Raw genomic sequence first — 20,534 nt, forward strand, 5'->3', positions numbered from 1 at the left:
CACTGAGTAATGCCAAGCTTTGGCACATACTGTATCAGCATTAACCATGTACAAGGCCAGCAATAGTTCAGACTGAGCTCGTCTGACAATAGGTCACTGTGTTTTCCCTCCAGTGCCTACACATTGCAGGGATGCCAGATTGATGTTACTCAGCCTGCACTGGGAGATGCTGATGGAATCTTTTAATTAGTGATGCAACGCTTAATGGACAGAAAACATGCGTTGAAAAACCTTGTGTGAGAACAGTGGCCAGTCCTTGGAAGCTGAAGGTTATTGCGGAGGACAGTCTGCTGGGAGGTGGGTGGCGTGGGCAGGTGTTCTGCTCACCAGTAAGGGGTGGGTGTACAGGTGTGGGTGGAATGACACTCATACGTTGCTGTGATAATGTGGTAAAGGGATATCCCCTGCTGTACATTCTGGCGCATGGTTTGTTTCTGAACAACAGAGGGATCTGTTGACCAACAGAGCTCATGTGCAGACATGCCTGTCCCCCACAGAAACATGGATCTGGGATCTTTGTGTCCCTTTGGACCTAAGACTTGGATCAAGTAATAATAATTGTAATTGCTTATACTTAAATAGCGCTTTTCTGGACACTCCACTCAAAGCGCTTTACAGGTAATGGGGATCCCCTCTACCTGCACCAGTGTGCAGCCCCACCTGGATGATGCGACGGCAGCCATAGTGCGCCAGAACGCTCACCACACACCAGCTCTCAGTGAGGTGGAGAACAGAGTAATGAAGCCAATTCATAGAAGAGGATTATTAGGAGGCCATGACTGGAAAGGGCCAATGGGAAATTTGGCCAGGGGTTACACCCCTACTCTTTTCGAGAAACACCCTGGGATTTTTTAATGACCACAGAGAGTCAGGACCTCGGTTTTACGTCTCACTCGAAGGACGGCGCCTTTTTACAGTATAGTGTCCCAAAGTAGATTCTTGCCATATACAGTACATGTCCATTAATGATTTCAGGTAGAACTAAGGAATAAGGGGGAAAAGAGCTGCCTTGACTTTGTTGCACTGATTTGCTTGTGTACAAGAGACTGTATTTTTCACAAGGAGGAGAACTGACCCTCAGCCCCTTTGTTATTTTTTCCATGGAGATTTCCTGTGTTCAGTTTCCAAACACAGACCCAGAAAGGCAGCCATTCATTTCCACTCTCTACATGCCATCCTCGCTTCCCTCGGCTAAACATGGTGTGGAAACCAGGCTGATCCACCAGCGTCCACCCGGCTCCGAGGAGGACAGCGTTCCAAGAATAGACAGCTGTGTAAACCGTGTAAAAGCTGAGAGAGCTTCGCTGAGCACAAGGAAAGGAGGTCACATCAAGTGAGAGCTTTAACCTGCTTGCCCAAAAATAGCCGCATCTAAACAGTGTGGTCAGGAACCCCCACCTACTGTACCGACGCGCTGGAGGGCTCTTGAGTTGGGTTCATGTTCATAAACGTCTGTTCTGTTACAATGTCCAGGACAGCGTTTTCCACCCTGCAGCACACTCCCTTCAATACAAACATGCAGTGGCCCACCAGCAGGCTCCCAGCAGGTGCTGTGGTTCGCACTGCTGCCTCCCAGCGCTGGGGTCCCGGCTTCAGATTCAGGTTCAGAGCCGCGGTGTCATCGCTGTGGAGTTTGACCAGCCTGTGCTCGCGCGGGTTCCCTCCCGCAGGTTTCAGTAGGTTAATAGTCTTCTGGGAAAACTGGCCCTGGTGCGAGTATGCCTGTGTCTATGTGTCTGCCCTGTGTTAGACTGGCATCCCATCCAGAGTGGACCCTGCCTTGTGCCCTTTGCTTGGCTGGGCTAAAGTTAGAGTAGGGGGGGGGAATAGATTGTGCTCGATGTTAAATTAATAGTGACCTGTCGACTGGGAGTTAGGCAAGGGCAAGACGAAGGATTATAGACGAGTTGATTAAGATCGACGTTGGCATTGATAAGTGGATTCATTTTAAGGTGTGGGTCAGGATAATAATTTGTCATACAAACTCAAATGCGTTAATTTAGCGTCCCAGTGGTGCTCTGAGCATTTTTTTAAATGAAGGAAGAACCATATGTACAAGGTGAATTAAGTTTTTGGGGTTTCCGATAACAGAAAAGCTACTGAAGGGATTGAATCTCTGCAAAAGGGATGGCATCTTTCAGAGTTCAGGAATCCATGTGCTGCTCCTTTGTTGTGCTGACAAGCAGCCCATCAGAACTGCCTGACCTCAGCACTGTCACCACTGGGAAGATCTCCTTTTCTGTCAAGCAGTTTCTGGAGCCTATTGATGTCATCAGACAGCTCGGCCCAGCCACAGCTGGTACTGACATTAGCCAGGCTCATACCTTCCTTGACGAGTGGAGAAAAGTGGACTGCTGTTCTCCATGCAGGTCACAAAACAAACCCAGTTTCCATTAATTCTTAAAACAATCTGATGGAGAATAAAAGCCAGTGTTCAGTACCCTCCAATGTTTATTGTAAACTGAGAGATCAGTCTGCACATCACAATCAAGGCCTTTTGAAAAAACACTTTGCAATTGACAGGACAGCATTAATAGCTCTTCCAGACTTGAGTATTCGTATTCTTTTTCAATGTATCAAGTGAACTTGATTTCCTGTGATGTGATTTCAGTTGATGTAATCTCTCTCATTGTACGAATGACTGGAATGAATCCGACTCAGAAGCTGGAGCTCTGAAGCAGAGCAGAGGAAAGTTGTTTAACAGGGCTCTCACTGTGAAATTACAATATAATCCCAAAGCTGAAGGGTATCTTGTCTCAAGTGAAAAGCAATTTGCTTCATTTTTGGTCGGTGGTCATGGGACAGTTTAGTTTCTTTTAAATATCTGACCAATTCCAAAAACAACCAAATTATGAATGTTAAAAGCATGAATGGATACAAGTACATTGTTTATAGTATTCCTGGAGGTACTAAAATTCTCATTCACAATAACACACAGTGGTTGCCTGTACTGTATTTTTATTTTTCTTTATAACAGAAAATGATCATTTCACAACAGGCTGTCTCAAGCAAACCCTTAAATACGCCCGCCAACACCTATAAATCTGTATCAAAAGTGCAACATTGTATAATTTAGATTACATTTTATTGTCTTTGTTAATATTTAATATTTTTAAGATTTATACATCTGGTATGTTAACAAATAACATACATTATCTCTTGTAGAAATACGTAACCCAAATTTACAAAATTAGGGACATGTGCCCCCCACCCAAAACAAACATATACAGAATACACAACAAGCTGAAAATCTTGTTCCCTCATCAACAGCCAATCAAGCTGCCCAGCTCAGACTGAGTGACCAATCAGGGGGGGTTTTTGCAGAGGTCAAAGTTCAGGGAAAGGTCACAGCAAAGGTAAAGAAAATCCAACAACTAACAAATTCTCTCAGTGGCACAGTAATTCACTTTAAATAATCATTGACAACCTCAAACCCAAGTGTGACACCCTCTCACCCACAAAACTGCGCAACACTCTCCATTAAGATTCATCACAGATGATGGTTGTTTATAGATTAACGGCTGGCGCACTGGAGTTTGGCAACCAAAATGAAAAAGGAAATGTAGCACTCCACCTCCACTCAGGGCATTATTAATTATTAAGACTCACTTACGGCAATTTTAAAAAAATATAACAATAACAGACACAGGATATCCTGAAGCCAGGCTACTTGAAATCACACCATCGTCAACTCAAAGCAGCACAGCCCAGAACAGACCTCTGCAACGATTTTAATTAATCGCACTGGCTGATTTAATTAAATGATTAAAAGAAGCTGGTTGTGACAAAGTACATCCATTTTGTGGTTCAAGGGGAAATGGACAAGAATCCCACTGTAAGGCAAGTTTCATGAGAAACTGGCTCTTACAGAAATGCAACTTCTGAATTAGAGCAACAGACTTAATATTATTTTACCTCTGGACATCTGTCTGTGCAATTTCACCCCGTGCAAGATCATAAACATGAAGTATACAGAGCCTGCTGTCAGCTTACAAAAACCTGAAAAAGGATTAAAAAAATGCACACAAAGCACTGGAGACTTGGGTTTCCCAGCATGATTTGATTATCCAGACCTAGAGTTAGTGTCTGTTCACAAGAATCTGGTAAGGATAATGCCCTAGCAGTCAGTATGTAGCCCAAGCAACTGTGAACTTCAGATCAGAGAATACAAGTTAGTGTTAAGAGATCTGCAGTAAACACGTCCACACCTATAGGGGACAGCCTACCCGGGCACACGAGGTGGTTATGCAGGAGTAACAAAACAAAACAAAAACTTTGTCCTCTCGGTGGCTGGACAAAGAGGTGAACCAGTACAAGACCAAACCTGCTACACATACATTCTGATCAGCTCCCATTCTGCTGATGGCCCTTGACCCTGGAAGGTAACGCGCAGGTCAGGGGTGGGACCTCAGCGTGCTGTAGAAGAGAGGTGTGGAGCACGAAACCTTCCTCCAAAAATCAACCGACAGAAAACCACAACAGACGGGTATCTCCAGTACAGCCTGGAATGGCTGACTGCAGAAGAACAGAAATGCCAAATAAAGGCCGCACTTCACTGCTCGTCTCTGAGCAGTTTCCTTGAGTCCCCTTTTGGCAAAACGTTACAGAAGCATTTCGTAGCCCTGTACAGCAATGCGAGTTAAACACCAGACCTTACTATCCACTCCACTGCAGGATTCTGCTACTGCTATACCTCCAGCTCCATTAGCCGACGCTTCACTGCCTAGATCAGTCGTGTACGACTCCAGACCTGGAGGGGCACAGGGTTCTTATTCCAACTTTGCTCTGCGTCACCTAACCAAGCTGGTCATTCCAGCACAAACGGACAAATGGACATTTTGCTGTACTGTTGCTAATTAAAAGAGATCTACAGAACCTGTTGGATTCTGGCCCTGGAGGACTTGGGTTGTGCACCTGTAAGCTAAACCAATGAAACAGCGGTCTGTGAGAAAGACCTGCACTGGAGTCAGCGCCACAGACATATTTGACTGTCCCTGGCAGGATTTTCACAGCTGCTCAAGTCATCGCGTTGTCCAGGGCATTTTAGCACATTTGGCCTGTTTTGTTTTGTTTTTTTAAAACTTGCAACACATTTGTCTGTGGGTTCAGTGCGCAAAGGTCAACAGTGTTCACTGACTTGGTTAGATTTCCCATTCATTTTGCTCGTATTCGTTTTCCCATGATTGTCCAGGAGTCGAGGAAACACTGGCCGCGGATGAGGGGTGCAATGATAACAGTTCAGGCAGGAGAGTAAGAGGGAACAACAGAGCGGGGCCAGAGTTGTGCATCACAGCCGCTCTGCCTACATTCGGAGACCAGCGCTCCCAACACATGGGCCGGAATTTCACAAGAGGGTTCTGCACAGATAGCACCAGGAGGGGCTGATCTCTCTGTTCTTGCACTTGAAAGTGACCGATACCACTCCCCTCCTCCTCCCTGCATCTTTATCATCTCTGCCAGACAACCGAAATGCATCACCTATCCTCCCACACTCTTTTCGGAATCAAAAGAGGAGAAAAATAAATACCCCGAGCCCAAGGTGTATTAAAGACAGGGCCACAGGGAATCACACACACCTTACCCCTAAGAGCAGAGAACTGAAGACACTCTTTCAGATCAGAGCGAACACACATGTCCAGTGAAATCAATTCAATCTTCACCCCAGAAATTTCCTGTGGAGCAATAGAAAATACCCTTCAAATGCAAAAGACGACCCAGGTCATCACTCTCTCACCATCATAATGACAGATCTTTGTCTGCTACCACTCATTAATAGAAACTGAGATGGGATGCCTGCTCTATAAACCCATTTCGCTTAAGTGAAAAATTAAAAACAAACAGAAAAAGACGACTGATGGCTTAGCGTTCTCAAACATAGCCATGTAAAAGACAGAATTGGAATTCTACTTCGACTGAAATCGACAAAATGGGTTCCTCACAGCTCACTCCCTAGCATGCAGTACTAACGACATTAACGACCCAACACCCAACACAAGATCACTGCAGCAGTGTCCTCAGACACTGATGTTCCTATATTATAACAAGATGAGCAATCTTTACAAGAGTCCCAAATGTAGAAAAAAAGATGACACCTTCTCTCCCCTTTGCACAACCTGAATGTTTCTCTCTCCATCCAAAAACAAAATGCCCACATAAAAATAAGCACGACCAGGAGGTGTCAGGAAATTCAGAAACGGGTTTCGGAGAGGAAAGGGACGTGCTATGCATGACTGTTGGTATGCAGGTGTGCGTGTGTGTGTTCTGAGCCAATCCTCAGTCAAGTTGGAGCTCTGCCAGAGGCCGCAATACCTGAGCAAGTAACCCTAGGATCCTGTGTGTCAGAGTGTTAGCCACCGCGAGGTGCCCTGCAGCCCCAGCCTGGGCCTGCCCACCCCCTGTGCCAATGCCACACTCTGCACAGGGCGCCCACAAAGCCCCCGCGCAGCTGGAGAGGTCCCAGTCCGGCTCCCCTCAGTCCCGCGACTGGTAGAACAGGATGTACCCCGACTCCGAGTTCTTGGAGATCTCCGAGGTGAGCCCGTAGAACTCCTCGATGGCCTGAGCGTCAATCTTCTGTGGGACAGAAAGGCAGAAAACACGAGCCTTGAGGACACACAGGGGCACTGCCACTCGAGGGCCGTTCCCCCCTGAAGGCGGGTTTAAAGATCGTTCTCATCTGTCTCCACCCTGCCAGCAGCTACACTGAGGAGGCAACTGCAGTCACTTGTTCAGCTTTAATCCATCAACCCGTTCTACAGCTCTTCTATTCCACTGGCGTTTCAGGATGCTGCTGTACGGGGCTGGCCAAGTCCCTCCTGCAGAACAGACTTTAATCTCCATGGGGTTAACAGGTCAAAAGCCATATTAACAACCTGACTCTGAAAAGGGAAAGGTGCAGCAGAGTTATAATGGTCAACAGGGCTGTGGCACAGGGGATACCTGCCGTCCTGGGGGTTATGATGGGATAGGGTTTTGAGTTGAATCCATCTCATTACAAATACCAGGGCCTCTGGATATGCCAAGCTGCTGCAGCCGAGACAAAAAGGTTTTAAAACTGGATGAGGCAGTTATACATTTGACTTGAGCTTTCGAGAACCTATGGGAACAGTAGTGAAAGTGAAACTGAGACTGCAGCTCAAGCCAAACGTGACGATGCGCCCCCACATTTCTGATACAGGAGTTGGTCCAGTGATCCCACTGCTGCTGCCCAGCTCCCACTAGAACTCACCTCTACAATATCATCGTCGAACAGCAACCAGAAATCGTGACTTTTCACTATTGCGATATAATGTCCTCGGTTGGGGCCGCTGCAGTGGCAAACGAGAAGAACACAGGAGTGATGAGACGGCGGTTTTTTCCCCCTTCGGAGGTCGGGAATGTTGTGCTTTGGATTATTTTTGTCCTATACAGCCCCTACAGCAGGGGACAAGGCAGTTGTGAACTACAATAATTTGCTGGTGCTTTTAAAGGTAAGTACTGTATAGGCTGCTTTTCAAAAATAAAATCCTCTCTCCATCTAACAGCTACAGAGCAACAGTGCACACAAATATATGCTAAACTAAATTGAACAAATCTCCAAAAAGAATAATTTATTAAAGATTCAGTACACGGCATATTTTTAGCTATGGTACACTATTTGAGGCACAGAGCATTCCGTGTCTGTTGCTTTATTTTGCGTCACTCTCCTAACGTCCATCTGCTTCACAGGCACGAACGCCAGAGGAGACTGGAGACGACACGCCTACCCCTGCGAAGCCACCGAGACGGGGCCGCCGCGCGCCGCGCCGACCGCGGGGTGGGAGGGCGGACGGGGGGTTACCTGCCGCAGTGCACCACCACCGCCACCAGGTCGTAGAGCCGCTCGGGGTTGGTGGCGTCGCCGGAGGTGTTGAAGAGCCGCAGCTCCAGGGGGAACACCACGCGGTACGACAGCTTGGTGTAGCGGTGCAGCTGGTCCATGTACTTGAACCTCTTCAGGTGCAGAGCCAGGATCATGGGCAGCTTCTTCACCTTCATCCTGGAGCACCGCGGCGAGAGCACGTGAGCATCAGAAACAGGACAAAGCCCCATGGTCTACCTAAGGGCTTGAGCCACTAGATTTCTGCTGCTGCTGCTTTGTTAAATACACACAGGAACAAAACACATCCTCTACTTCTGTCCAAAGCTCTGGTACTGTCCCTGGTACTATCGGATGTGGTCCAGGTAGCTACAGGGTCTCCATCATACAACTCGGCCTCCTAAGGCCCTGCAGCTGGAGGCTGGACGCTGAGCCCCACCCCCAGTGCACAAACTGACCTACCACTTTCTTAAACCGACACCATGACTACCCAGACCTATGTTGCCTTGGAGACCAGTGAAGGATTTTGAGAAGACAGGATAAGAAAAAAAAGACAAGAGAGAGCGGACAACAACGATGGAAACATCTGGATGAGCTGAATCGACAGAGTATCCTCTGAAGAGAGTGTGTGGACAGGCCTGTAGGCGAGGGCAGGTACAGGTGTATCAGGGGCACATGTGAGGCAGGGGTAGTAGTAAAGGCGTAGGTGGACACAGGTTTTTTTTTTAGTTCATGGAAAGAAGAGAACCCCTGTATTAACCAGTCTGCAGTTTGAGAGAGCTGGCAGCATCCAAAGTAAAGCTCCCTGATCTGTAACATCCAAAGCTTCTTTAATCAACAGCAGTTTGAAAACTTCCAGAAAATGAATTGGTACATTTAAGGCTTAATTGCTCCACCTTGGTGCTTTGTCACAGGATTTAAGCTGCTGACAACTGAAAGAGACCTCTGGCTCATGGCCCTTCAGGACCAGAGTGCCCTGCTCCAGAGGGGACTGCTGAAGCCCAGGGTGACTCAGGGACACTTGCCTCTTGTGCGCCTCCTGTTTGCTGCGGCACTCCTCACAGTAGTATTTGTACTCGCTGCACAGGGTCTCCGTGTTACTGAAGCCCCTGGGGAAACAAGGAGGGAGAGAGGGGGCCTGAGAGAGAGGAAGCAAGAGAGCCGTGATGATGCACTTCTGTCTTTGGCCTGCGTTCAACAGGCCACCGTCCCAAAAGACGCATTTCATTGTGTTACGTTATGATTGTTGGCTTCCACTGCCGATTTTTTTTTTCAGGTCGGTCTTTTCCCTTCTGCTTTTACCGCGTCTTTAAACCGCCGGCAGAAATAAATCAACCGGCGCGCTGCTTCGAGGGGTGCTTACAGGAGTGCCAACAAGGCCGACTGCAGGGGAGAGCGACTGCGGAAATAAACACTGCTGTAAACCTCCGTCTGCACAACCGCTGCTCTTCCGATCCAGACCGATGAGCCACTGAAGACGATAACTCGCAAAGGAGTCAACACAGACTTACCGGCAACGAGGAAACAAGCCGGCGTGCTTACACCCCCTCCTAACATTTTGTGTTGAAATGACTTCATACTGAAATACCTCTGTCTTATCACTGTGAACTTAAATTAGGGGCTGTGTGATCATATACCGTATACGGGCAGACATTCCTGAAATTCTCTGCTCTGAATCAGCTGTTGTTACCCATTTTTCTTGGCCTTGCTCTGTGAGCCTCGGCTCCATTGGAGCACAGCACAGAGCCTGGCACTGCTACTGAGCCAATTCTGTCCACAGCGGGCTGGGTGGCAGGCCTCCTGCAGAACCGGGTGCAACTGCAGGTTTTCCCAAGTCTCTTTTAAGGACCTGCGCCCGAAGAGCTGGGGGGGGTAGCTGTTGAATTGGTGCCGTTACGCCAACAATGAGCTGCTTCGGGCTGTCAACAGGGGAGTGGGCATGAAAACCTGCACCGGTCTTCTAGGACCAGGAATGGCATGTCTACTGTCTGATCTCCACATCCTGCAGTTCCCTGCACCCCTACATGCCAAGCAGAAACAATACTCCATAGCCCAGGGCGACCTCCAGTCTCACCTTAAGCAATGAGTGATTGATGTGTTTTGCTCTACATCCACAGAGAGGTCTAAAAAATCTTCATCCTTACTGCTGATCTGTACAGAGGAAGGAGGAGGGGTTGAGAGGGGAGGAGACAGCAAGGCAATAAGGTTTAATTAATGTGCTTCTGTTTCTTTTTGTTTCTATAAATAATGCACTTATTACACGGTACACTGTTCAAACCATCCAATTAATCCATCACATAATAACTCCTGAAATGTTACAGAGCATTTTGGTTTGCAGATTGCAGAATGGCCCAATGAACTGCTCACCAAAATACCAGCAAAAGTTCTGACTAGCATAAGGTCTGGAAAGAGACCTTTTGCAGCAGAAAGACCACAGCTCACAGTCTCTACAGACCCACAACACTCACTGTCCTCCAGTGACACTCTCACACCTGTGGACACGTTCAGTCCACACCGCAGAGCTCACTCTGGCAGCTCAGTCACTGTCACTGACAACACCTCTTCCTCGGGCTGGGAAAGAGCGGCTGAGGAGACACACGTAACAGCTGCTCACATCGTGCAAGAACAGGCCTGATCATACTGGGGTCTTGCCAAGTGTTTTGTTTTCTCTTTTCAAATACTGTGGTCTAAGTGCTGTTGGCATCACTGGTTGTTTAAAACCATGTCAATCTTGCATGAGGAGACTATCAGAAGGCATCAACAAATACCACAATGCATATGCATGGCTGGAACAAAACTACATACTCATGGCTCCCCCCTCTCCGTGATACATCATCTAAATATTCGAATCACTATGGCTTGTGGCTAAGATCCCCACACATGCACAAACTGAAGAATGAAACTACTTTTTCAGCTAATCCTCTTCTGACATCACAGACAGCACCACCCTGTACCAGGGGAATAAAGCAAACTGCAAGAGATATTTTCTAGTGCTGTACATTAAGAAAACACTATAACTATATCTATGGTACAATGTGCAGAAATCTACAACCAGGCTGGGCACTACACTGAAGGACACAATGGCTCAGTGTTTGTTCGGGTGTGTCCTTCTGCAGAGGGACTTTCCGATCCTGGTTCCAGAATGAGGCACCTTCAGTCAGTGCTGGGAGGTTACTGGAGCAGCAGTCAAGTAACTGAGAGAGCTTGAGCAGAATGAAAACCAGAAGACCTCATTCTGTTGTCTCCAGGACCAGGGACGGAGTATCTGGTCTGGCAGCACGCTGGCATGCAATACAGTCCCTTCTAGTTTGGTCCGAGCTAGAGGCAGTCAGCCTGGGCGCTCCCATTCCATTGCACCGCAAGCCTTCAAGTCCCGTCAGTGTCGACTTGACCCATCGAGTCACCCAGGAACAATGACACGACTAAAGCAGCCGTCGGACAAGTCCCCGAAACGCAGAGAGAGCGGCGCTGGCCTGGCCCACTCACAGTCTCGCAGGTGAGGCAGCGCGTCTCGTTGGTGAGCGTGCCCTGGAAGATCTCGTGCACCCAGGTGGGCTGCGGCGGGGCGTTGTTGTTCTGCGCGTCCAGCGTGCCGTTGGGCAGGCGGCCGTTCTGCTTCTCCTGCTTCCTCTCATCCTGCAGCAGGTCCGCGATGGTGTTCAGCAGGTAGTTGAGGAACTCGTGGGCATCCTGCTGCATGTAGTTATCAAAAAGCTCTGGGCAGACACACACAAACACAAAGGGGGGTGGCATCAGATCAGATCAGGTAGCAGTGTCAGATATGACCCCTCCAGCCCCCGAGGGCCAGAATTCAGTGGGCTTGCTGGGTTTAAATCATCAATAGCTGGAGACCTTAGAAAACCGAGATAGGTATCAGCGCCAGTTTAGCCATTAGGTTATGAAACCTCCAGACGCCGTGACCCCGCAGTGCGGGGGCTGGGGGCCGCCGGGACACGCCCCATCGACAGGAGCTCACCGTTCTCCTTGCGCAGCCGGGTGATGAACTTCTTCGGGGGGATGACCCCCACTTTCTTCTTCTGGGTGGCGATGCTGTGGAAGAGGTCGGCCAGGCAGGTCAGCAGGCTCTCCTTCCGACGGGGCTGACTCTTGTACGCCAGGACCTTCTCCCGGAACGGCCGGCAGAAATAGAGCGCTTGCAGGACGGAGTTGCAGTAGCACGTGTTCCCGAACTAAGGGGGGGGGGGGGGCGGAAAATGACAGCCTCAGTTTCTCTCAAGACGCGTGGTTCCACATCGGCTCTCCAGTGCAGAGGTAGAGTCCGAGCAGGAAGCACAATACTCCACTGCCAAAGTTATTCTAGTCCTCATGCGACACTTAAAAACAGTGTATTACAGGGTATTTCTCCACAGGAGTCCCTTTACGTTTTGTCTACCTCTTCAAGAGAGCTTTAAAGGAGGTACAACCAAAGTTATCATCTCTGCAAATGTGGTAACATAAATGGAGAATATTTGTCAGAAGGAAAAAGTTCTAGTTCTAAATTATTATGCAGTGATATTAATAATAAATAATAATAATAATACATAAGCACAATGCAAGAAGCTAGTAAAACATTTATTAAAAAGCCTTTTTTTTTTAATTTCCCACATGGGCACCAGGCAGAAGGCGCAAATACTCACGTTGACTAAGCCGAAGTAGTGCTCGTTGACGGGGAACTGCTCTGGGCCAATCTCTTTTTCCAAAGCAGAGGCATTGGCGCCCTGAAACAACACAGGGTGAGCCCCTTTTAGTGGTCCAGCAGGGCACCGACATGGGACAGGGGGCCACCAGAGAGCGCAGAACCTTGTGTGCTCTTCCCACCCCACATGATCGTATGAGCTCTCGTACCGACGGTCTCCCTACGGCGCTTGTGAAAGGGCTCGGCTAACACGCTGTAAACACACACCCCTTTATTTCTTCTTCTTCACCTGATGCCTCATCCCGGCCAGAGTGAGGTTGGCTTTGCTGCAAAGCTACCCCCAGACAGGGCAGATTAATGAGGAAAGGGCTGCAATCCTGCTACTCATGCATTTGGACAATCCAGCCCAGCCAATCACAGCCTGCATTCTGGGGGTGTGGGAGAACACTGAGGCACGTGGAGAAGACCCCAGTAAACATGTGGGAGAGAGGAAGGGCTAATTTCCCAATGAGAATGTGCTTCAGCCCACAATCGAACACAGAACCCCGGAGCTCTGAGGCAGCAATGTTACTGCCTCGACTCCAACACCACTGGGCCCAGATATATTAACTCCAGGCTGATGGAACTGGCCAAGCAGAAAATGAGAAATAAACACAGGACAGAAGCAGCTCCATTTTCATAGCACTGCCTCGCAGGCTCCACTCCTTTCCCTAGGCACATATCTGCTCTCCCCAAACCCAGTTAAATCCAAGCCAAACCATCCATCTTGCTGATGCCCCAAAAGCGAGATTTTAAAGGAACCCATGTCTACAATTGTATCATCATCATAATAGCAGGTATGGCTCCTTTAGAGTCAGGACTTATGCAGGAACGCATCAGCCAAAGTGAGATATTTAATTTTGATAACTATTCCTGGAAAGCAAACTCACTTTTCTTAGTTTGTATTATACACTGTGAGGCAGAAGTAAGAAAATGTCAAACACACACAACACCAATAAGCAGATGCCTTCTTTCCCTGTACTGCTCTGCTTAGACGCCGACTGACTCCGGCCCCCTCTGAAGAGAGAATGAGGATACAGCCCCCAATTGACTTCTCCCCAGGTGCTGACTAGGCTGCCTGTGGAGTCCATAATAAGCCTGCATCTCGGAGCAGGAGACCTTGGGAAGCCTGAGATTTTCAGGACATAATTAACACCTGGGAACAGCTCCTGCGACCTGCAAAACAGCAGGCTCCTCAGCAGACCACAGGCTACAAGACCAGGCCCATAGACATTCCCAACACATGGACACAGGCTCCCTCTCCAGCACAGACACCTGCTTGAGCAGGGATGAGGAATCATGTGCTGAATGCACTGCTGCTACACAGCTGATGTTTGATAATCATGTATGGAAAAAAAATACTGGTCATTCACCCATTGCCATTTAAGTGCTATGGCTGCATTAATGTTTCAACCTTTTCAACTTCGGTGTGTTCACTACAATAATACATTTGGTGCTTGGGTATTGTGTCATAACCTGGCCTGTAACTGTTGCATCTTCAAAAGTTCTATTTAAGTGTAGAGTCCATCATCCTTTTCGTACGTTACGTGAATCGCGCTTACATTAGTCATAAACACGTTTATTTACGATGACATCCACGCAATTCTTCAATTTCCAACAACCGGAGACAGTGTCACGCAATCAATGCAGTTAACTAGACGCTACAATCTAGTTACACTTGCGAGCAAATACGACCATACGCGTATAATCCACCACAACATTACAAGTAACCTGCACCTGCACGGTAAAAAAAAAAAATGGAACAGGATCTTGCAAAATGCACTGGTTTATATTTTTTCCCCCGCTTCAAAACGGTGATCAGATCGGTTCCAGCGTCAAACTGCTACAGAAGCTTTCGCTGTTTCAGTGTGACAATTATATGGCCACTTACAAATACTGTAGCAATCGATCGCCGCGCAACCATTTAAAGGTGACATCCTGCTTTTAAAAAACAACATGCAGCTCCTGGACAAACTGCACGAACACGATTAGGCCTGCGAAACCCAGGAGCTACTCTATGTGAAAGTGAATCTCGGAGCCAGCCAGGAAGCTGGGAAACCTAAATTGCTCGGTCTTTTCCGCCCTCGCCGGTACTCGGGCACGTTCCGCCAGCGGCTAGGCGAACTGGGCATTTGTCTAAATGTGGGGTTGTTTGTTTTTTCTTTTTTAAAGTGAATTGTTGCTTACCATGGTACAAATGGAGGCGATTTTGGAAACTGTCATTAGGATTTCCATCCGCCCAGCGCCATCTTCCACCCAATCACGGTGCGCAGGGAGTGAGGGCGAGCGTGCTGCAGAAGCGGGCGCCTTGCGGACGGGCAGGTCCTAGAGCCGACGGCCTCTCTCCAAGCTCGGGTCGGCCGCTTCGAAACGGGTGCCCAGAAGCGTCATGGGGTCAACACAATGTTATTTCCCGCAACAGGTCCGTGCCCTTGGCATGAAACCTCGACGATACAGGCAGGAAGGGCAAGGCGCCGGGCGGGTCATGGGGGTGTGTGAATCCGTTCACTTCTGTTCGAGGCTTAGAGACTTTTGCTTCAGCAACCGCAAGAGGCTGATTTCCATCGTGTTCCGGCCGGGCTACCATCGAGCAGGTCCAGGGGAAGGCGCCTGCTTGGACAGACCTGGAAGACGGCGTCCGTTCTGATCGGTTCAGTAGATCAATTGATCCCACGACGTCAGGAACACCCTCCCTCAGTAGTCCTCGAGAATTGCAGGGTGTTTGGTATTTTCCATCTCAAGTAATTTACACAGATCTCCCCTTTAGGCAGTTACAATTCCCAAAGAGTGTTGTACTTGTTTACAAATTGATTAATTAACGGTGAGCAACGAAGCCCGCAGGACAGGCTGTCCAGAATTGTGGTTGGCCACCCCCATGTATGCAATGTTTTAAACATCTGTTATCCCTGATAGAGCCGAAAGCAATATATATAACAAACCCCGGGAATTATTAAAACTCATCTTACAGACCCAAAATATATATTGTTGTTTTAACTGTAATGACTCGACGCCACAAAATAGCGCTACCTCCCGGCTGAAATAATACTGCGTTTCTGTTTCATTTGTTGAAGGCATAGGGAAACATGGCTGGGTCAGAACGATCCTACGCAAAGCAAAAGTTTCATAAATGGCACAAAAGAAACACACTGGCTGACCTCTCCCGCCCCCAACATTTGCACAAAAACTGAACCCCCCCGGCCACCACCTCCATATCAATGCGGCGTGACCTCATTAATCATGTGATAGCGATCTAGGGTCCTTCGGGATAAATAATATAAACCCGATGCCTTGTAAAAAGTTAGCAAAAAACATGCTATATACTTCAACGAAACGGGTTTTAGACTCGTTACATAGCACATAGTCAGATCTGTTTCGAAGCGCTTTCGCATTTTCGATCAGGCGAAGGTGTTGTCCTCCTCAGTTGCGCTGTGTAAGGCGGAGCTGGGGTCCTTCGCTCTCTCTTTCCGCCGGACCCTCCATCTTGAAAGCTAGCAGGGGTAGGCAGAGCTCCTCAATTCTTTTTAAAAATAGGGTCTTTATTGCCCAGAAATATACCGCAAGTTTCACTTGCGCAAATCTAGAAGCTTTCTGAAGACAGGTTGGTTCGGTCTGCGTTTTAAATGATGACCGGAAAGCGGAAAAAAATGTTTCTTTTGTGGGGTGATGTTTCATGAGGCGGACTGCATGGCAGCCCATGTGGGCCCTGTCTGTACTGCGTTCATTTTAAATACAACTTTTACAGTTTAGGAGATTTTGGCGGCTGCGGGCCCATATGTTTCTTTGACACAGAGCTCAAATTAAAGATGGCGTACTAGTAGTTGTTTTGGCAGTTGAGTTGCTTTTTAATTTTACATGCAGTGATTTCACGGTCCGGTCACAGCTGAGACACTCGGCAGTAAGAAGTCCCACGTCTTAATATCTTTGCTTGCTTGCTTGCTTGCTTGCACGCAGGATTGCGATATTGATACATGGTGTAAAAAGTTCACCTGACCATTAGTGCATTTTGCTTTTTTTAAAGTGATCTTGGGGTATATCGTTTCTTTTCCTGCCCCTTATCAAAATTACCGTTTTGTCGTTTTATCTTCCCAAATTCGTTATATTGATAAATACGCGGAGCTCCCATAATGTCGTTTTTCTGCAATGTCGAACTTGCTTCAGAGTTGTATCTACAATTGTTTCTTGCCTATAGGCTTTGGGTGTGACTTTTAAAATGTGCTTCACAGGTATCCGTTTACTTTTTCCATTACGAGTTTTATGTAACGGAGTCACCCTGCACATAAACAAGAGCGTCTTCAAGGCCAGTGAGAGCTGGAAGCAGTGTTAAGTCACTTTAGAGATGTTCAGTTGTGTCCTTGCACATGTTTGCAGTGATTAAACTGTCAGCCTCAAGGGTACCTTGACGAGGTTTGGATATGGATGCTGACTTGTGCAGTGTATTATAGAAGCAGATGCCCCAGATGTAGCTCGGTAGGAAGGAGGTGCAGTTGGGTTGTTTTAACGCATGACGTTTGTCTTGCAGTTAAGCCGTCGACATGACTAACACCAGGGGCAAGAGGAGAGGCACGAGGTACATGTTCTCCAGGCCCTTCCGCAAACATGGTGAGTATCTGCATTGCATCTCATATCTCCAGGGCTACGGGTTCAAATCCAGCTCGGGTCATCCGTGTGGAGCTAGAGAGCTCAACCCGTACCAAGACTGGGATTTTCTCAAATGCTTCGTACTTTCCAGCCACCTGCCAAAGACGCATCGGCTTTGACTGGCTACTCTAAAAATCATTTTATTTGGGTGGTGTACTTAGCAGAACCAGTTGCCGGTTCTGTCTTGGGACCAAACAGATCACCGAAACCCAGATGAGCTGAATGAACTTCTCATTTCTGGCCTTTCTGCTGATCTAAGTTGAGCCACCTGCTTCAGCCAATAACATGATCTTCTGGGCTAAATATCAACATTAGGTTTGCTGTCACACTTTAAAGGAGCCATTTTTGGTTCTGTAGGTTTTTGGAAGCCCATCCTGTCAGTCTACTGACAATTTATTTTTCCTCCATTATCAGTCACTTTCAGACCTTTTGTATTTGCATTTGTTGGGAGTGCTGTGTGTCATAATTCAGTGCCATAACATGCTTCTCTAGTTGCGAGTTAAAGGTCAAATTTGATTTATTGGAAGTAAGGATATGCATTGTGTTGTGTGGATATTACAATACTTTGAAAATGTGTGCAGTTTTTTATGCTGTGATCTTGATTTGTTCAACAGGGCCTGTTCCACTGTCGACTTACATGCGTATCTACAGAAAAGGAGATATTGTTGACATCAAGGTATGTTGTAACTTGCAGAGTTATAAGACGCAGGGACTTGAATGTAACTCCTGTTTCACGGTGTTCTGGTCCATTTCATGTCTTGTGATCTAAAGTGTTAGATATTTTAAGGTTACTTTATTCCAAAAGGTGTTGTAAGAGTTGAAATACTGTTTTTCTGCTACACTAGTGTGAATTTTGAAGCTGCCCACAGTGTGCACATTTTGAATGGGATCAAACCAGTGTACAGAGGGAGTCTGATGCAGGCAGTGTGAAACTAATGAAGTTTGCGTTTTGCACATTTTGGTATAGGTAGTGTTTCGGGTAAATATATCGGAGCACCTGCTAAAAGTTACTCCTGTTGCTCGAGAGTGAAATCACTACCTGCAAAGCTTGAAAATGTTCTTACAATTGCCTCGCCCACAAACAGTAAATCAGTCGACATTGGAATCTTTTTATATGGACAGAGTACATGAAATCAGTTAACTTCCGTGTCTGCATATGATTTGTGGATTGTAAGTAAGCTAATAAGCACTAAAAAGCACAATGAATATTAGCTCTATCTCTGGGAAATGTGCAGGGCAGTCAATAACAGATGCCTCTGTAATTTATTGTAAGTGAGAGAGTAGTTTCAACCGACACTGTGATCGTGTAGCAGTTGATGTGATTGTTTTCTTTGAATATTTGTCTACGTTCTTTTATTTTTTTTATTTGATAAAACTTCCTAGGGAACGGGTACTGTCCAAAAAGGAATGCCCCATAAGTGCTACCATGGCAAGACTGGCAGAATTTACAATGTGACACAGCATGCTGTGGGCATCATTGTCAACAAACAGGTTAAGTAAGTATACGATTTTTTTTCTCTTGCTTTGTGTCTTTCGGCAAATGTTGACCTAAAGAGTTGTTCTTTTCCTCGTGGTCTGAACAGTACTAGATCTTTGATTGGGTGGAAAAAAAACGTTCTTTATGAAAAGCTTTGTTTAGAATTTAACTTTGTGGCGTGTAAGGTTCACAAAACATGTATTGATCAGTGCAAGACAGTATCAGTGCGTTGCCAAAGCAGTTAGGACTAAAAGTTTTAAGTTACAAAGATATTTGTTGGGGAAAAAAGATGAACATCAGTAAATGTACAGTTTAACAGTAGGAAAGGAGAAGTAAAACACTGAGTGTAAAAACGTGAGTCGAGGTCACTGTATATTCACTGGTCATGGTAACAGATCAGGGGGTTGAAAGACACAGGATTTTAAATGCGAGTCTCTCATTCAACATGTTATAAAGCCCATAATCATTCCTGCAGCTGTACCCCATTTCACTTTGCCATTGGGACGGCCCCAGTGTCTTGAATGGTCATTCAGGTGGGGTATATTGAAGTCCTTTTTCAAAACGCAAGCGAACGAGTTGTTTGGCTTGGATCCTGTGAGAGGACACATCCGCGGCTACAGTGACGCGAGCCGGGCGTACGTATACGTTTTTAATTTGATGGTTAAAGGGGGCTTCGTGTCACCTTTTCTCTTTGCAGGGGCAAGATCCTGGCCAAGAGGATCAACGTGCGCATTGAGCACGTCAAGCACTCGAAGAGCAGGGACAGCTTCCTGCAGCGGGTGAAGGAGAACGAGAGGAGGAAGATCGAGGCCAAGGCGAAAGGCACCTGGGTGGAGCTGAAGCGTCAGGTATGCCGAGTCGGAGACGGCGCCGATGACTCGGCACGTTCTCTGCAGGACTCTCACAGCTGCCCCCCTGATAGGGGGGTCCACACTTCCGTTTATTTTTCCCCCCACGTGGGTGGGCACTGGTTTGATGAGGGAGGCTCCCTGAATGTGAAGACTGAAAAGATTCTCTGGGGCTCTTCTGTTGCAGCAGCTACTTACTGCTCATTTGTTTCTTTGTGTGTCTGTAGAAGGTATTGGCTAATGGACACTTTTCAGGACGGTTCTCAGAAGTATTGCTATTTGTGCAAAGTGTAAAGACGTGTGAGAAAACTGGTGTTCCTGTAAGAAAGGGCGGTACAGAAGCCCTGAGTAGTGCCCAATACTATTTTTTCTACTACTGTGTTGGCTTCAGGGAATCACATGATCACTCGCCATCCTTCTGGATGGTGACAACTAATAGGGACCCTTCCTCTCAATTGTGGAGCATTTTCACTTCTGCTAATTTCTTAGAGCAGTCAGTTTGTGCTAACTCTAAATATAACCTGCTAGTTATAGCTTCATTCAAGCATCGGGAGGGGGGGGGGCACGCTCATCTGACTTCTTCTGACTGTTCGGTCTTTTTTGTTTTTGCAGCCTGCTGCTCCCCGAAAGGCGCACTTCGTTACCACCAAAAATAACGAGCCTCAGCTGCTGGAGCCCATCCCCTATGAGTTCATGGCATAAAATGTCCTGCACAGCCAATAAAGACATTTTCACAAAAGTCTTGGCTTGAATGATCTGTTTTCATCTCTGATTTGAGTGTGTGTGTGTGTGGCTCTGGGAAGAGAGGTGAGTGGAGTGTCGGGCGCTGCTGGTGCTCAGTGATGATCCTCCTCTTACGATTGCCCTGTGAGGCAAAGTGAGAATAGTTTCACCGGCGAACTGAGAGCAAACCAGCGCTGACACAGTGAGGCTGGGTGAATGACAAGCTGCCTGTCTTATGTGCTTCTGTTTACAACAGCCCCACTCTCATCTCTTCCATGCTTGATCTTGTGTGGCTGCATGTTATGTTTTGGTGGAGCTTGGAACAATAAATGGCCA

General features: G+C 47.2%; 2 protein-coding genes and 1 non-coding gene across 3 annotated transcripts; 2 read left to right on the top strand and 1 right to left on the bottom strand.

Moving 5' to 3' along the window:
- Positions 1 to 2,941: 2,941 nt before the first annotated feature.
- Positions 2,942 to 14,790, bottom strand: usp12a (ubiquitin specific peptidase 12a). Its single transcript, XM_088921805.1, has 9 exons — positions 14,700 to 14,790; positions 12,475 to 12,555; positions 11,814 to 12,027; positions 11,324 to 11,553; positions 9,912 to 9,988; positions 8,863 to 8,946; positions 7,820 to 8,017; positions 7,229 to 7,307; positions 2,942 to 6,573 (listed from the first exon to the last, which is right to left on the bottom strand). The coding sequence occupies exons 1-9, from the start codon at positions 14,745 to 14,747 to the stop codon at positions 6,472 to 6,474; spliced, it is 1,113 nt and encodes a 370-aa protein (XP_088777931.1). The 5' UTR covers positions 14,748 to 14,790; the 3' UTR covers positions 2,942 to 6,471.
- A 1,163-nt stretch (positions 14,791 to 15,953) lies between these two features.
- On the top strand, positions 15,954 to 20,214 carry rpl21 (ribosomal protein L21). The gene is made up of 6 exons (XM_088921806.1): positions 15,954 to 16,009; positions 17,032 to 17,111; positions 17,765 to 17,826; positions 18,534 to 18,646; positions 19,325 to 19,475; positions 20,088 to 20,214. Exons 2-6 carry the CDS (start codon positions 17,045 to 17,047, stop codon positions 20,175 to 20,177), a joined length of 483 nt encoding a protein of 160 aa, XP_088777932.1. The 5' UTR covers positions 15,954 to 16,009; positions 17,032 to 17,044; the 3' UTR covers positions 20,178 to 20,214.
- On the top strand, positions 19,105 to 19,237 carry LOC148830290 (small nucleolar RNA SNORA27). Its single transcript, XR_016091374.1, has one exon. It is a non-coding gene; the product is annotated as a small nucleolar RNA SNORA27 (small nucleolar RNA).
- Positions 20,215 to 20,534: the final 320 nt, after the last annotated feature.

Source organism: Atractosteus spatula, chromosome 7 (genome assembly GCF_055471065.1).
Source record: "Atractosteus spatula isolate fAtrSpa1 chromosome 7, fAtrSpa1.hap1, whole genome shotgun sequence".
In the NCBI taxonomy this organism is placed as follows: domain Eukaryota; kingdom Metazoa; phylum Chordata; class Actinopteri; order Semionotiformes; family Lepisosteidae; genus Atractosteus; species Atractosteus spatula.

Bases quoted from the DNA above. Each gene is read 5' to 3' on its own strand.
- usp12a (XM_088921805.1), bottom strand. From the start codon at position 14,747: ATGGAAATCCTAATGACAGTTTCCAAAATCGCCTCCATTTGTACCATG. The intron at 9,989-11,323 runs GTGAGTGGGCCA...TCCTCTGTACAG, and splicing joins GCTGCCTCACCTGCGAGACT to ATCAGCAGTAAGGATGAAGA. The intron at 8,018-8,862 runs GCAAGTGTCCCT...GCGGTGCTCCAG, and splicing joins AAACAGGAGGCGCACAAGAG to GATGAAGGTGAAGAAGCTGC.
- rpl21 (XM_088921806.1), top strand. From the start codon at position 17,045: ATGACTAACACCAGGGGCAAGAGGAGAGGCACGAGGTACATGTTCTCC. The intron at 18,647-19,324 runs GTAAGTATACGA...TTCTCTTTGCAG, and splicing joins ATTGTCAACAAACAGGTTAA to GGGCAAGATCCTGGCCAAGA. The intron at 19,476-20,087 runs GTATGCCGAGTC...TTGTTTTTGCAG, and splicing joins GGGTGGAGCTGAAGCGTCAG to CCTGCTGCTCCCCGAAAGGC.